The following is a 15,092-nucleotide window of genomic DNA, read 5'->3' as shown; positions in this document are numbered from 1 at the left end:
AAAACGAGCAGAAATTATTTCATATATGAGGGGGATTGCTCCCTACTCAATACTTCTCTCTTTACGCTAAAGTTTTTTTTAGAACTCTTAAGACCTTATATTTCTAATTAGAGGGCTCTTTTGCTTCAGAAGTTATTCTTAAGTAATTGGAAAAAGCTTTAAAAACAAAAAAAAAATATGTCTATAGAAATTTTTGTTACATTTTTACACGTAAGACAAAAATTTCTGGCGGTGGGTCGAACCCCTAACCCCCCACCCCCCCCCTTTATATATGCTGCCTTGTTAGCGATACTTAACATATTCTTTATCAGAAACGAAGATGGTGACTTTTGACTGAAATCGACTTGCGTTCGTTGATAACAAGGTTGCTAATGAACTACCTTTTGTTTTTTCAGGTTTGCATTTCAAAAGTTGAAACTGCTTCCATAGTTTCAAAACAAAACACAATTTTTCCAATTTCTTGAAATGGATTTCGGTTTATTATGAAAATAAGTATGTCTAATTATGATCATTAGCATATCGACTATGCGACTTGAAAAAACATTAGACTTCAGTATTTTTGGGAAAACCCAATTAGCCTGCCAACAGTAAGGGGAAGTTCCATTAGTAGGCAGTAAGGGGAAGGTACGTATGCAAAATCTGAAAGATCAGCAAAAATATGGAATATTATTATTATTTTTTTTGTCAGAAGAAAGATCATGAATGCATAATTATTTCGTTTTTTCCCAGGAATGATCGTAACGAACCAATGGTCCTAGTAGATCGGTAAAGGGCTAATTCAAACGGAAATTAAAAATTGTATTGCCCTTTTTAAGAGACCAATAAGCAGGAGGGCAGCTAGCCCGTCTCCCACACCCCCTTTTCCCCAAAGTCGTCCGATCAAAATTTTGAGATAATTCTTTTGCTAAGCATAGTGGAAAGGTCAATAACTATGCCTTTGGAAACAACAAAACCCCCACAGCCACCAAGGGAAGCACTGTGAGTTATGACATTTGCCCACTATCTGCATATAAGATTTGTTATTGGGAAGTATACATATATTTTTCGGGGTGGGGGATTTCCCATGGGGAGAATTCTCAATAGGGGGGAAATTTCGGTGAGAGAAATTCTCCATAGGGGAATTTTCCGAAAGAGAAACTTTCAATTTGGTGGGTTGACGTCAAGGGAAAATTATTCACAGAAGGGGGATTTCTGGCATGATTTGAAAAATGAGCATGAATTAACTATAAAACTAGCCCTTTTTCCAAATGAAAGCATGTGAAGTTTTCACGTGAAATTGTCCACAAGAAATTTTCCCGGGGAGGGAGAATTTTCAGTGAGGACAGATTTTATGAGGACGTGGGAGGGAATGTACCATGAAAGGAAAGGCAAGATTTCCTGGTATTATTTGAAAAAAGATCAGATCTTAAGTCGAAAAAAGAGCAAGGTTTTTCTCAACTGAAAATAAGGTAAACATTTAAGCTTAAAACAAACAAAATTATTCCGTATGTGAGAGGAGGTGCCCCCTCCTCAATACCTTCTCTCTGCACTAGAGTTTGACTTCTTGTCCCAATTCTTTAAGAACGACTCCTGAAACACAAGGGTCGTTTAATTAGAATGAGAAGCTTTTTTAAAGGTTTTAAAACGCTTCAGCGTGAATAGCGAGGTCATGAAGAGGGGAGATCCCCTCTCATATATGGCATATTTTCAGTTCGATTTAAGTTCTAATGTTGCTCCTTACTTTCAGTTGAAACAAACTTGTTTTTTCATTTAATATACTATAGGACCAAAGGTTCAAGATCACAAGTCAAGTGCAACTGTCTCAGATGGTAGAGTGTTTAGAGATCTGACCTTGAGGTTAGGGTTTCAAGCTTAATTTACCTACATTGACCTCCCACCCCGGATCGCCCACATACACACCCTTTTTTATATTTATGTGAAGGCTCATGAGAATTAGACAGTTTGGGCATTGAAATGCGCTGTTTTAGACATTTGATATCCCCCTACACAGTCAACCAACGTTCGTACTTCACAATACCTGATGTACAATTATATATCATTAGACATGATTTCATAAAAAATCAAGTGAATAAGCTTAGTTAAATCAAGCAACAAGATAATAAATGTCTACATTTATCCATTGTCTTATAGGGACTAGAGACTACGCGACTTTTCAGGAACGAATGCCCTACCTTGCGATATTATTTCCTCCGCAGTTGATAAGCCCAATATGTAGTTTTTTATATTTCAAAAATGTCGATTGGCTATCTCAAAATTGTCAAAATTTTGCATCTGTGGGAAAAATGTTTGGTTTCACAAAATGGCAAAAAAAGACCGTTTTCCGCGGTATAATCTTTTTGGATACCAAGAAAGGCCACTAGGACTTTCAGTTTCATTTCGAATCAGCTTCTTCAGGATCTCCTAGGAGCAAAAGCTTGATACAGGCACCCCGGGGAAATAAAACAAATGAACTAGCAATTATGATTTTCTAACAAGGAAATTGAAAATTTGAGACTGTTTCGATTCTTCCATTTTTTCGAAATTATAAGAAAAAGCTGTTCATAAGCGTCTATATAGTTTCCTACAGGATAATAGTTTGCTAAGTGAGACCTAATTCAGATTTCGCAAAAGGCACTCGACCACGAATTCGCAAAGCATTCGATATAGTTGATTTTCAAACGCTACTAAACTGATGGGGTTGATAGGTGTCCGCGGAAAGTGCTTAAAACTATCTCACAGGAAGATCCCTCAAAATGGTGTTGAATGATGTGAGCTCAACAGCATTTCCAGTGAGGCGTGAAGTAACACAAGGGCCAGTATTAGATCCACTGCTTTACCAAATCTATGTTGACCTCATCCGTCTTTACGTGAAAGAGGTGTGTCTTACTTCGTTTGCTGATAATACTGTTTTGACTGCGTTTGCCTCATCTGTGAAGGAGCTGGTGAGAAAAGTGAATCTTGCATTGAAAAAGCTGGAAATTTTCATTTCTTTAAGTCTATTGTGTGGAAATGTTAGCAAGACATTTTTAAAGATGTTCTGTAAAGTTGGTAAGCCACTGGATTTGTCTGGCCAGGTAACTTTATACGGTAGTCCAGTTAACAAGTTAATCATTTTCGATACCTTGGTTTTCATCTTGATTGCCACCTGGTATTGAAATGTCACAGTGACGCAAATCAAAAATTGCCGTTGGGCATGGCATACTTCGACGCCTGCGGCACTTTCTCCCTCAAAGGATACTTATAACTGTATATTATTCGTTGGTTTATCCATACATCTCCAACGATTGCCTCTTATGGAGCAGTAACTTCTTTTGCAACTATAGAGGATTGCAAGTTTTACAAAATAAAGCTGCTAGGATAATCGGTAGGTCTGCCCAAGATGTACATGACAGCTGAGCTTGTTTGGATCCTTGAAGCTCCTTAACGTAGGTCAGATAAGAGATAACTAAGCTGTCGTATTTGTGTTTTGGTCTTTGAATGGTTTCACGCCTCAAGTTTTTAAGAATATTTACCAAATTATTCGTCACCTGCATAATTATGAAAATAGCAAAGTGATAATATAGTCATTAATTTGCATCACGCTGCCAGGTCTTAATTTTCAATAAAACACCTGGTTCCATCTGTATGAAATGAGTTACCATCGAGCATTACGAAGGCAGAACACGTACCTCAGTTTAGAAAAAATTTTAAGATCATATTATGGGGTATATTTGTTGATTTTTATTATGGGTGGTAGAGTGGGTAGGAGTGGAAGGGCGACCTGGGGAGGGAAGATTGGGCTGGGAATGGAAGGGAGAACGGGAAGATAAGGTGGGAATGAGAGGGCGGGATGGGGGAGGGTGAGTTGGGAATTGAAGTGATGGAGACAGGATTTGTCATTATTGTTTTTATTTACTTATTATTATTTTGATTTAGTTTTTGATATATAGGCTATACTATATTTATTTTTGGTTTATTCATAATAGAATTATTTTAACAGTTGAGGTTTTTTTTTAAATAGTTGTGTTAATAGGTAAGCAATTACGAGGACTTTCGTACGACCGCAAACCCTCATAGGTTTTCGCAAGCTCAAAAGTGTTGTTTGTTTATACATTTGCGAATGAGAAATAATCTAATCTTAATCCCATTTCATTGCTTCTAATTATTTAATTTGATCTAATTTTTTTTTTCATGGAATGGTGATGAAAATATGAGAAAAAAAATGAAAACCTCAAAAAATACGTAATTCCACATTTTTGTAGATAGAAGCCTCAAACATCTGCAGTAGGCTCCTCTGATATTTTGAATCTGATAGTGTGATTATTATTAAAATGGCTAGAATTTTGGGGATGTTTCCCATCTTTTTTGAAAATCAGGCAAAATTTCTCAGGCTTGTAGCTTTTGATGGGTAAAATTAGACTTGATGAAATTTATATATTTGGAATTAGCTTACGAAGCTAGTTCTTTTGAGATATTCATTACTTAGCTGAATTCCTTTTTAGAGTTTCGGTTACAATTGGGCGGAGTTTCTCAATATTTACAATTCATTACTACCAATTGTTGGATAGAGAGAAATGAAGTTTACAGAGCGTTTTTTACAAAATCTAAGTTTCAACTCTGCACTTTATTCAATTCAAAATACGGATATGAGCGTTGTAGCTATGACAGAACTACCAAGTCTGGAACCGTTGCACTTTCAATTCTCCTGTTAAGCCCCTCAATTTCTCATTTTATTTTTTGTATTTCTTTTCAATTAAATGTTTTGTCATAAAACAAAAATTCAAATTGCCTGAAATTCCTGGATTCCTTTCCTACTTCAATGGAACAACTGCATATTTTCCTACTGTTTCCCAAAATGTCCCTTCGCCCATACTTAATGTCCTTTCCGGGAAATGGAATAATCCTTGTGAAAAATGCTGTCAAATGCTTGTATATCGGTCGATAATGTCTTAAAGTCGCCAATGGACACACAGAACAGGAATTTTTACCAGGGTTATTGATCACAGCAAGGGCGCTTGTCGTACTTAGATAATTTGGTTTTGAAGAAGCGAGGAACATGATGGAGGGTGAGGGTGTAGTTAAGATTGGGATAAGAGGCTGGACTTTATTTTTGAAAGGATATTATGCGAAAACGAAAAGAATAGAAATGATGTATTTTGGCCTGTGCTTAAAGATATACGAAAATAGCCTAAAGGTAATTTATAAGTGGGGTTTGATGATGAGGATTATTGCAAGCACTGATTGGCAAAAAATCTAGTTCCTTCGCAGACCCATACTTATAGGCCGTTCTTATTATTGTAGTCAGTCTCATTAGCTTTTAACATGCTATTTATTTATAGATTTTTCTTCTCGAAAACTTTTAGCGCCGAACTATTTTCTGAGATTACTAAGAGACAAATATAAATAAAAATCCACTATTCAATGGCACCTGCAAAAGTCTTGGATTCCCCTCGAATAACCTCCAATTTTACTCTTCTACTATTGACTTTAGATTACCTTTCACTTGATTTGTCCTCTTTACTATGATGTAATAATTTATAATTAAGATGAGTTTGAGCTAGTCCTGACATTCCTCAAATACCTTCTTCATAAATTTTTCCTTCTTTTGCTTGAAAATTTATATATAAAATATTCACCTAACTCCTAAGGTCAATTGCATTCAACCTGCTGGCACACAAAATAGCTAATATCGGCTAACATGCTAAGACGTACTTTTTTTTCAAAACTGGGTTATATTACTCCAAAGTGAGAGAATTCATTCGTAAAGCAGCTAGAAACAACAATCACTCTGCCATAGAGAGTGAAATGTTGGGAAGCATAAACCCCCTTATAATGCAAATTAATTACTGATTATTTAAGTTCTAATGTTTGTTTCTCTACTAGGGTCTGGTTAGCTGATGAAGCAGCAATAACAGCATGAGAATCAAATTTAAGTTTCTCATCAACCAAGACTCCCAGATCTCTATCCTCGTGAACAGCATCAAGTGGTAGGTCATTGAGACTGTACCCAAAACGTAAGTTTTTTCTCCAAAATGAAGGACATGGCATTTAGATGTGTTAAAGCTCAATAACCAGGCATTTACCCAATTATTAAGCTCATTTATATCACGTTGAAAAACACCTGCATCAAGCTGGTTTCTGCTACCACCAATGACTTTGGAATCATCTACATATAAAGTTAAATAATTGTGTACTACACTAGGGGCATAATTAATAAAAATATTGAAGAGGGTAGGGTCAAGGATAGTATTTTGCGGCACACCACTCTTGACTGGCGATGATCAAGGAGGCACACTCGTGCCTCTTTAAAGAGGCGAACCACGACAATGTTAAGCGATCTTCGGTTCCAGTGGTCGCAGGGGGATGAAACCTGCCAAATTTCATCCCCCTCCGACTTTTCCTTCATGGGGAAAATCTGGCCGAAAGTTTCGACCCCCCAACCCCAACCCCCCCCCCCCCTTTAACGTTGTCCGATCGGACGTTCACAATTTAAGGTCCCCTAGGGCCCAGGAGCTTACCCGCAAAATCTCAGCTCGATCCGATAACTCCTTCCCTGTTTTCCAGAAACCACGCATAGCTACTTAATGTTCATGTTCTCCTTTTGTTTTTTTTTCGCCACGCCTACAGGTCACAGCCGACATCGGATCTGGGTGTACGAAGACTCATTCGACGCGGAATTCTCCGAGTAATTTTGCTTGAAAGTTTCGTCGGAAAATCTCAACCCCCCGATTTTCTAGCTTAGAAAAACCCCATTTCCTCATAAGAGCCCATGTTAAGTTTTTTGTTGTTAAAAGTTACGAATTTCAACATTCAAGTACATCAAAATGATCAGCTCGACATGGTGAGACTGACTGAAAGCTTCAAAAAATTCTGTCTTAATCCGTAAAAATTTTTATTTGAGAAAAATGACAGAAACCCTTTTTTTTTCTGCCACGCCTACAGGTCACAGCCGACATCGGATCTGGGTGTACGAAGACTCATTCGACGCGGAATTCTCCGAGTAATTTTCCTGGAAAGCTTCGTCGGAAAATCTTAAACCCCCGATTTTCTAGCTTAGAAAAACCCATTTCCCCATAAGAGCCCATGTTAATTTTTGAAATTCTTAAAAGTTATATTTATACACATGCAGGTATTTCGACTTCAAACATGCTCGGTTAGCTCAGTCGGTAGAGCGTGGGACTTTTAATCCTAAGGTCAAGGGTTCAAGTCCCTTATCGGGCGGTTTTTTTTCACAAAATATGAAAAAAACTTCGTTTTCTTAAAGAGTTAAAGAGGCTGCGTCCCAAAGTCGAACTTTAAAACGTACAGGAATTAGGAGAGGCAGTCCTAATTCCTGTACGAGGAGTACAGGAATTATTAAATTACATCCACCATGGATTGTAGAAAAACGTACAGAAATAATATGAAAAAAACTTCGTTTTCTTAAAGAGTTAAAGAGGCTGCGTCCCAAAGTCGAACCTTAAAACGTACAGGAATTAGGAGAGGCAGTTGGGGGGCTGCCGCCCCCCAAACCCCCCGCTTTTAAAGTCTCTCCTGTACAGGTTTTTTGTTTTGTTAATTAAAAGAGGGCCTTTCCGAAGCCAAGAACGGGGGATTAGACAAAAAACAACAAAAAAACCTGTACAAAAGAGTCTTTAAAAGCGGGGGGTTGCCAACTGCCTCTCCTAATTCCTGTACGTTTTAAGGTTCAACTTTGGGACGCAGCCTCTTTAACTCTTTAAGAAAACGAAGTTTTTTTTCATATTATTTTGAATAAATCGGCATTCCATGAGATGTGAATATTCTGACCTGTTGAGTCCTTTCAGCAAGGAATGCCTAAATACAGCCAATAACTTGGTTTTTTATTCCTGCAGCATGTAACTTGACAATCAGTCTCCTGTGGCAGACCTTTTCAAAGGCTGATCCACCCAAAATTACAGCCTTTTCTTCAGCCTCAACTTGTTACGTTTATTCCTCCAGCTGTAGAGATATTAGAAGTTAAATCTCCACATTTCTTTCATTATTGATAGAAAAACCATGACGAGAATTTGGACCTAGGAACTACACATTTGAGAGTTTTCAGAACCCCTTTCCCAAAAAAAGGAGATCCACTGATTTTCCCAACTTTTCTTAACACTTTTGTGCAATAGTGAATAACCATTCCTCCATTTTTTTTGTTCTGGATGTGGGGATGGGGGGTTGGGGTAGGAATATGTACTGCAGCACTAGTTGTGAATCTGGCTGGAAAAAAGCCAAGTGTATACAACATTTACCTTCGCTCACCCAACAGCTTGATCACACTATACTAGTGATGTTTGCAGCAGCTCACTTCAAACAATTTTAGTAAAAGTCAAGCATGAACACTTATATTTATGATTGTTTAATGTGCGTTTATTTTTTTACTATGGATTGCATAATGTTTTCCACTTCACTAAGTAGCGTGTTTGTTAAATAGTTACTGTTCCTCATTTCCGCTTGAATAGCACCTACTTCAATAGCACCCCCTTTTGCCCCCCCACCCAATAAAAATACTGTAGCTAGCCCCTGGCTATGGCCGCAGGTTTCAGTCAATTATATTCTGTTGCTATCATTATATTTGGAATCTTGCGGCAGTGTTTGCTTGTTTGTTATTTTGCTTTTCTTAATTTCCCCACCTAAGTTTTTTTTATTACCACTACTGGGGATATAATACTCGTATTAGTCGAAAAGCTGGAAAGTCTGAATGCCGATATTATCTGTAAAGTATACAATTTATTATAACATAATAGAAAATTTTGAGGGATTGCATCCTGCTATTTACCTTGGGTATTTTCTCTGCGTTTTAATCTTGAATTTCTGCATTTGCTTCATTTAAAAATAGCTTTTTTATTTCCTCTTTAACGTTTTTAACTTTTATAAGGTCTGATTATAAAATGTGACAGCTAGTTTCCAATACTGGAAGAAATCTAAACTGTACTTGACTTGAACAATTTTTGGAGATCTCTGATCAGATATTGGTTATTTTTACCTCTTTTTTTGGAGCTCTGAAATACAAAAAGTGGTTTAGTAGAATTTTGAGTCATTCTAGCCGGTTAGCACGCTAGAGTTGAAATTCTTTGTTTACCAGGACAAAGGCTCAAATACTGGTGTCACTGGGTATTTGTTTTAGAATAGGGGTCGATGGTGTGATTCTGTATGCTTACCTAGAGTCGGCCCAGCTTTGCAGTGAGTACCTAGCAGCGAGGAAATCTGGGGCAAACAGGAAGAGTGTGCAAAGGATGAATCCCCGCCCCCCATCGCACCTCCAGGCTAAAGGACCATGAAACGGAGATCAGCAACGCCAGTAGGAACTATAAGGTCTAATGCAGTTCTCTTTACTTTACATTTAGTTTTCGTTGCGATACCATTTAAGGAAAAACAACAGTTATTTAGAAATAAATATTGTTTTTTTCTCCGAGTATCGGAATGAAGGAAAGAGATCTCAGGGAATTGCAAAATAGGTATAGGATAGTCTAAGAAGAGGAATGCTGTCTACAAGACCAAGAAACCCAAACATGGAGTAAGACATAGGTCTACACATCAGATAAGGTGTAAGTAAATTTGTCTTAATTTACGCTTTGCTCGATTTTTTTTTTTTCAGGCTAGAAAATCCCGTTTTGCCAATTTTCAAATTAAAAAAAAAAAAATAATAAAATGTGGACCTGTTTTCGAGACAAAATAAATGTCCTGTACAGCCGCGGTGGGTTTGGAGGTAGGTGGAGTTAGCTTGGTGATACAGGACCCAGAGATCGAACATTGCTGTAGCAACACACTGGAGGGTCCACGCAGGGACCTAAGTAGTCAAGAAGCATCGTTAATCTGATTACTTACTACATACTCGACAAAAAATGAATACATAAATAGATATGCCACTATTGCTCATTGACAGAAAGAAGACTTAAATGGAAAAAAAATATAGAGATAGATTGTACATTACATCATTACGTCACATTGTACATTGCAAAATACGTCAGATTGTACATTACATCATATCGAATCGCTTTCATTCGTCCAAGAATATTGAAAATTCTAATTTTAAAATCAATCAGTTCCTAAAGTCACCTAATGCAAAAGGATTTTGTATTGAAATCGTATCTATAATAAAATAAGGCTCCATTGGAAGCACCATAGCCGAAAACCTCATTTAGAAGAATTACAGTTTCCATCTTTAGCAATGAAGATACGTCAGATTGTACATTACATCATATTGAATCGCTTTAATTCGTCCAAGAATATTGAAAATTCTAATTTTAAAATCAATCAGTTCTTAAGATACAGATTTACTTTCAGATACCTATGACATCATACTGAATCACCTTCATTCGTCCAAGAATATTGGAAATTCTGATTTTAAAATCAATCAGTTCCTAAAGTCACCTAATGCAAAAGGATTTTGCACTAAAATCGTATCTACTCCGATTATCTTTTTCAAACTATCAGTTTTTTTTAGGTGTGTTGAATATTAACATCTCAGTGAAACACTAAATAACACATTTTGAAACATTCAGGCTCAACTATTTTTATTTACAGTATTATGCGGCCTTTTATTACGAAAGCGATTGTTGGGATATCTACAGCATATGTAGGTTGGTATCAAACAGTTCGTGGTAAGGAACTGTAGTAAGGAGCGACCCGGCTCAATAGTGACCGAAACCCTAAAAATCGGAATTTTGATACCAATAGTTACATCAAAAGAATTGCATTTTAATGTTGATTTTAAATATTTAAGTTCCATCAAGTTTAGTCTTACCCATCAAAAGTTACGAGCCTGAGAAAGTTTGCCTTATTTTAGAAAATAGGGAGAAACACCCCCTAAAAGTCAACAAAATCACACCATCAGATTCAGTGTATCAGAGAACCCTATTGTACAAGTTTCAAGCTCCTATCTACAAAAAAGTAGAATTTTGTATTTTTTGCCAGGAGACATATCACGGATGCGTGTTTATTTTTTTTTTCCAGCAGTGATCGTATCGACCCAGTAGTCCTGGAATATCGCGAGAGGGATCATTCTGACGGAAATTAAAAGTTCTAATGTCCTTTTTAAGTGGCCAAAAAATTGGAGGGCAACTAGGCCCCCTCCCACGCTTATTTTTTCCCAGAGTCACTAGATCAAATTTTGAGATAGCCATTTTGTTCAGCATAGTCAAAAAACCTAATAACTATGTCTTTGGGGAGGAAGTGGACCGCTCCAAGGAAAGGTCCTAACGTACAGGACCTTTCCTTGGAGCAATTTATCATGAGGGAAGAGAATTTCCATGAAAGGGGCGCAGGATTATCTAGCATTATTTAAAAAAATGAGAAAATAAATTCTAAAAAAAATTTCAACTGGAAGTAAGGAACAGCATTAAAACTTAAAACGAACAGAGAATATTACGTATATAAGGGGGTTCGTCTCCTTCACAATTCCTTGCTGTTTACGCTAAAGTATTTTTAGTAATTTCAACTCTTTATTCTGCGGCCTTTGTGATTCAGAGGTCATTCTTAAAAAATAGGGGCAAAATTCAAGCTTTAATGTAAAGAGCAAAGTATTGACGAATGGGCGAACCCCCTCTTATACGTAATAAAAATATACAAATATAGAAGTTCGTTACGTTAGTTAATTCGTAAATTACGTATATTTATTACTTATAGAAACGTTCGTAAAAAAATAAAAGTTCTGCCTGCATTTTTAAGAAACCAAAATAGAGGGCAACTAGGCCTCCTCCCATAACCCTTTTTTCAAAGTCGTCCGGTCAAAACTATGAGAAAGCGCTTTAGCCAAAACAAAATTAATATGCAAATTTCGTTTTAATTATTGATGTGCGGTGAACCAAAATCAAAACATGCATTAATTAAAAAACGTTTAGAAATTAAATAAAAAAAATAAGTTTTTTTTTGACTGCAAGTAAGGAGCTACATTAAAAATTAAAACGAACAGAAATTATTTCGTATATTTTAGGGGTTGTCTCCTCCTCAACGCCTCGGTCTTTACGCTAAAGTTTGACTTTTTCTCACAACTCGACATTCTAAAACAATAAAAAACTTTAGCGTAAAGAGCAAGGCGTTGAAAAGGGGACGACCCTTTTCATATACGGAATAATTTCTGTTCGTTTTAAGTTCTAATGTCGCTCCTTACTTGCAGTCAAAAAACTTGTTTTTTTTTTATTTAATACAAGTAAGAAAACGTTAGTTCTCCCTTACTCATATTCTACTTCAAAGTCAACTGTAACACGTAGTACCATAATAAATGACAACGAGGAAATTATCACATACAAGACGTCAAATACAATAAGGAGAGTTGGAAACAATGAAACTATCACCAATAAGGTTTTTGAAAATGGCATTGAAACCATCACTGTCCCTGAAAATGATGCATTGAAATCTAGAACCGTCAATGAAGTCCCTCAAAACATTCGAAGACAAGTCAAGCAAACTAAAAATATTCGTATGGGAGATAAAATATGAGATTTCAACATACCAGGATGAAAAAACGAGTTAGCGGCTAGAGTATGCGCATTATTTGTGCCTTACAACATAACAAAATGTACCTAATATCACAATTACGAAAATTGATCTCTCTTTCTGTTTGTCCAAAAACAACAATTCAGAACCGACGACCTATTAAGTGATTATAAGTCTGTTGGTCTATATACCAACTATATACCAACATAGGATCTTCTGGAGTATCAATGGTTGCTCTGTTATTTCACGTACAGATATGTTCATAATTCTGTCAGATCAGTATATTCCCAGTATGCGCCAAAGGCAATTATTTTCGAAACTTTGTATTCGTTTCTCAAGTTGTTTTGTCAGTACCCATGTTCACATCCGTACATTAGTACAAAGAGAACGTTGCTATTTAGTAGTCGGAGCTGAAACTTCAGAGAGAGTGCAGTTTTTCCGGGCTTTACTTAGTTTTGTAACAGCATTGCCTGCATAATCAATGGATATAGTAATTCCAGCCTCGAGGCTCCCATTAGAGTTTATGATATTTCCAAAACGACTGAGTTATGCATCCTAGCTCATCAGAATCGATATTAAGTGTCCTGCCCGGCATAGTATTTACGCCATTGCGGATGTTTTTGGTCTTTTGAGTACTGATTGACGATCCCAATCGTCCGGCTTTGTTTGAAAGTTCTGTGATGTTCTGTTGCAACTCTTGGATAAGAAAGGAACCCAATACCATCCGCGAAATGCCCATCGATGATAGTACAGCTTTCAACTGAATCCCTCCGACTAAGTGACATGATCATAAGACATAATAAATCAGAATGATGAAGAGCACAAAACAAAGGATACAGCCTTGTCTTACACCGGAATGGATCTGGAACCATGTCATCTGGTCTCCATCATCAATTCTTATAGCGCCCAGCTGGTCATTATATAAAGCAACAATAATTCTAATAGTTTTGATCAAGAGACCGTACTTTCATAGCCTGAACACACAATTCAGCGTTCGGAGTATGGTTTTGACATCCGGTAGTTTAATGAGTTCGGCGTTGATGTACAACTCGAAGAGTGATAATCCAGACGGAGGCTCTATGGGATTAGCATGGGGATGAAATCTTAATGCTTCGTTGAAGTATTCTCCCCATCTAATTTGTTCCTAATTATCAAATTTATTATTTGGGCTAAGAACAACGATGCGAAATGTTAAATCCATCTACAAAATGGAGCTGAAAAGAAATCAGAAAAATGGCTACCTGACCATAATTTCGAAATATTGTAAAATATAATTTACCAGAGTAGATGTTAGTCACTAAAAATTTAATACCCAATCAAAACAGATATGGTAAATACAATATGAATTCAATAGTAAGGTCTCCTTTCTTTATACCCAATTTTTCTTGTGGACGAGCTTTGTCTACCTCTTTCATATTCAGGCGAGAAGCTTCGAGACCGTGATCGTGAACGTGAACGACTCCGTGATTTTGATCTTGAGCGTGATGAGCTCGAAGAAGTTCTTCCATGTTTTTCACGGGTCCTGTAAATATAAAATAGTAAATAATATAAAAAAACCCAAAAGTTACTGTGTTTATTCTTTTAAGCAGCTTTAAATTTTTTTTTTGGTAAATAAATTCCGTTTTACAATTCTCCATATGTGTTGGACTTGGGTGCTTCAGAAATTTCAACTAATCATTACCTATTTCATGCATTTACCTATCTTTTCAAAAGTTGTTATCCTAAGATTTTTACAAAATATTAATAGACTACAAACCAAATGAGAGCTTCTATGAATTATCATTTAACCATATCTGAGTCCAGTGTTAAAATTTTCCCATACGAGCATCCAATGAATTTAGATTTAGGTCATGACTGTCTTCTCTGGCACAAATAGTAACCGCAGAGGAAAACTAAACATTGTTCAAAATACCTTCAATAACTTTGAAATAATATTTTTTTCAGCAAAATTCATTATAATTTACGACATTCTACACCAAGATGCCATAAGTGGCAAACCTTCAATTTCAATATTCATGTTTCTAAAAATAAACTAGTATCGTCTCTCTAGAATAGTCTAATCCATGTCATTATGCAAAAAAAGGTGTTCATTCTATTTTTGAAAGGTAATGAAAAACTGTGCTTCTAATGTTCCTCTAGTGTTTTTTTTTTACCCAGAAATTTTAAAAAAATTATTTTTGGCTCTCTGGTGATATTTTGGAACAATTTGACTCGGCACCGTTATGCATAACATTCAATTTGGCAAGAGAGACCAGACACGCCAGTTTGGCTAAAATGTGACTATAAGAACTACATAAACCTTAATTTTTGGATGGGGGGATTAATCAAAGAAAAGAAACGTAGACCAGACCGAGACGACGGAGTGCCTGTATTTTGTTCTCAGGCTGCTTAATGCTGCGACATGTTTTCAACAAGAGAAGATACAACCAGCTGATCTATATGAAAAGTACGTAAAATGCAAAACAAAAAAATATGTTTCTAACTTAAAATCGTTTGGTAAGCCATCACCAAAACGTGGAAAAAAATGGTTTAATAACATTCTGGCTGATGTGGAAACTGGTGTAATGTGTATATTAAGCACCAACACTCTCCCTTTTGGAAAAACCCATACTGAAAACCTGTTTTTATTTATATATTAGACACCATATTTATATATTAGGCAGGTATATATTAAGCACCAACACTCTCTGTTTTGA

General features: G+C 36.4%; 1 protein-coding gene and 1 long non-coding RNA gene across 3 annotated transcripts in view; one reads left to right on the top strand and one right to left on the bottom strand.

Annotated features, from left to right (window-relative positions):
• LOC136029096 (uncharacterized) overlaps window positions 1-15,092 on the top strand; it is a 42,363-nt gene that overhangs the window by 14,150 nt on the left and 13,121 nt on the right. Inside the window, exon 2 of the long non-coding RNA XR_010617973.1 lies at window positions 5,842-5,972. This is a non-coding gene — a long non-coding RNA (uncharacterized LOC136029096). The remainder of the gene's footprint in view (window positions 1-5,841; window positions 5,973-15,092) is intronic.
• The window catches only part of LOC136029095 (CLK4-associating serine/arginine rich protein-like), a 58,053-nt gene continuing 56,631 nt past the window's right edge, over window positions 13,671-15,092 (bottom strand). For both annotated transcript variants that reach the window (XR_010617972.1, XM_065707155.1), the window contains exon 14: window positions 13,671-13,918. Coding sequence is in view for 1 of the 2 variants with exons in the window: in XM_065707155.1 (XP_065563227.1) it covers window positions 13,744-13,918 (175 nt within the window). In the remaining variant the exon portion in view is untranslated. The remainder of the gene's footprint in view (window positions 13,919-15,092) is intronic.

Source organism: Artemia franciscana, chromosome 7, assembly GCF_032884065.1.
Source record: "Artemia franciscana chromosome 7, ASM3288406v1, whole genome shotgun sequence".
NCBI lineage: Eukaryota > Metazoa > Arthropoda > Branchiopoda > Anostraca > Artemiidae > Artemia > Artemia franciscana.
The sequence above is the reverse complement of the archived record's forward strand: the minus strand, read 5'-3'. Positions and strand labels throughout refer to the sequence as shown.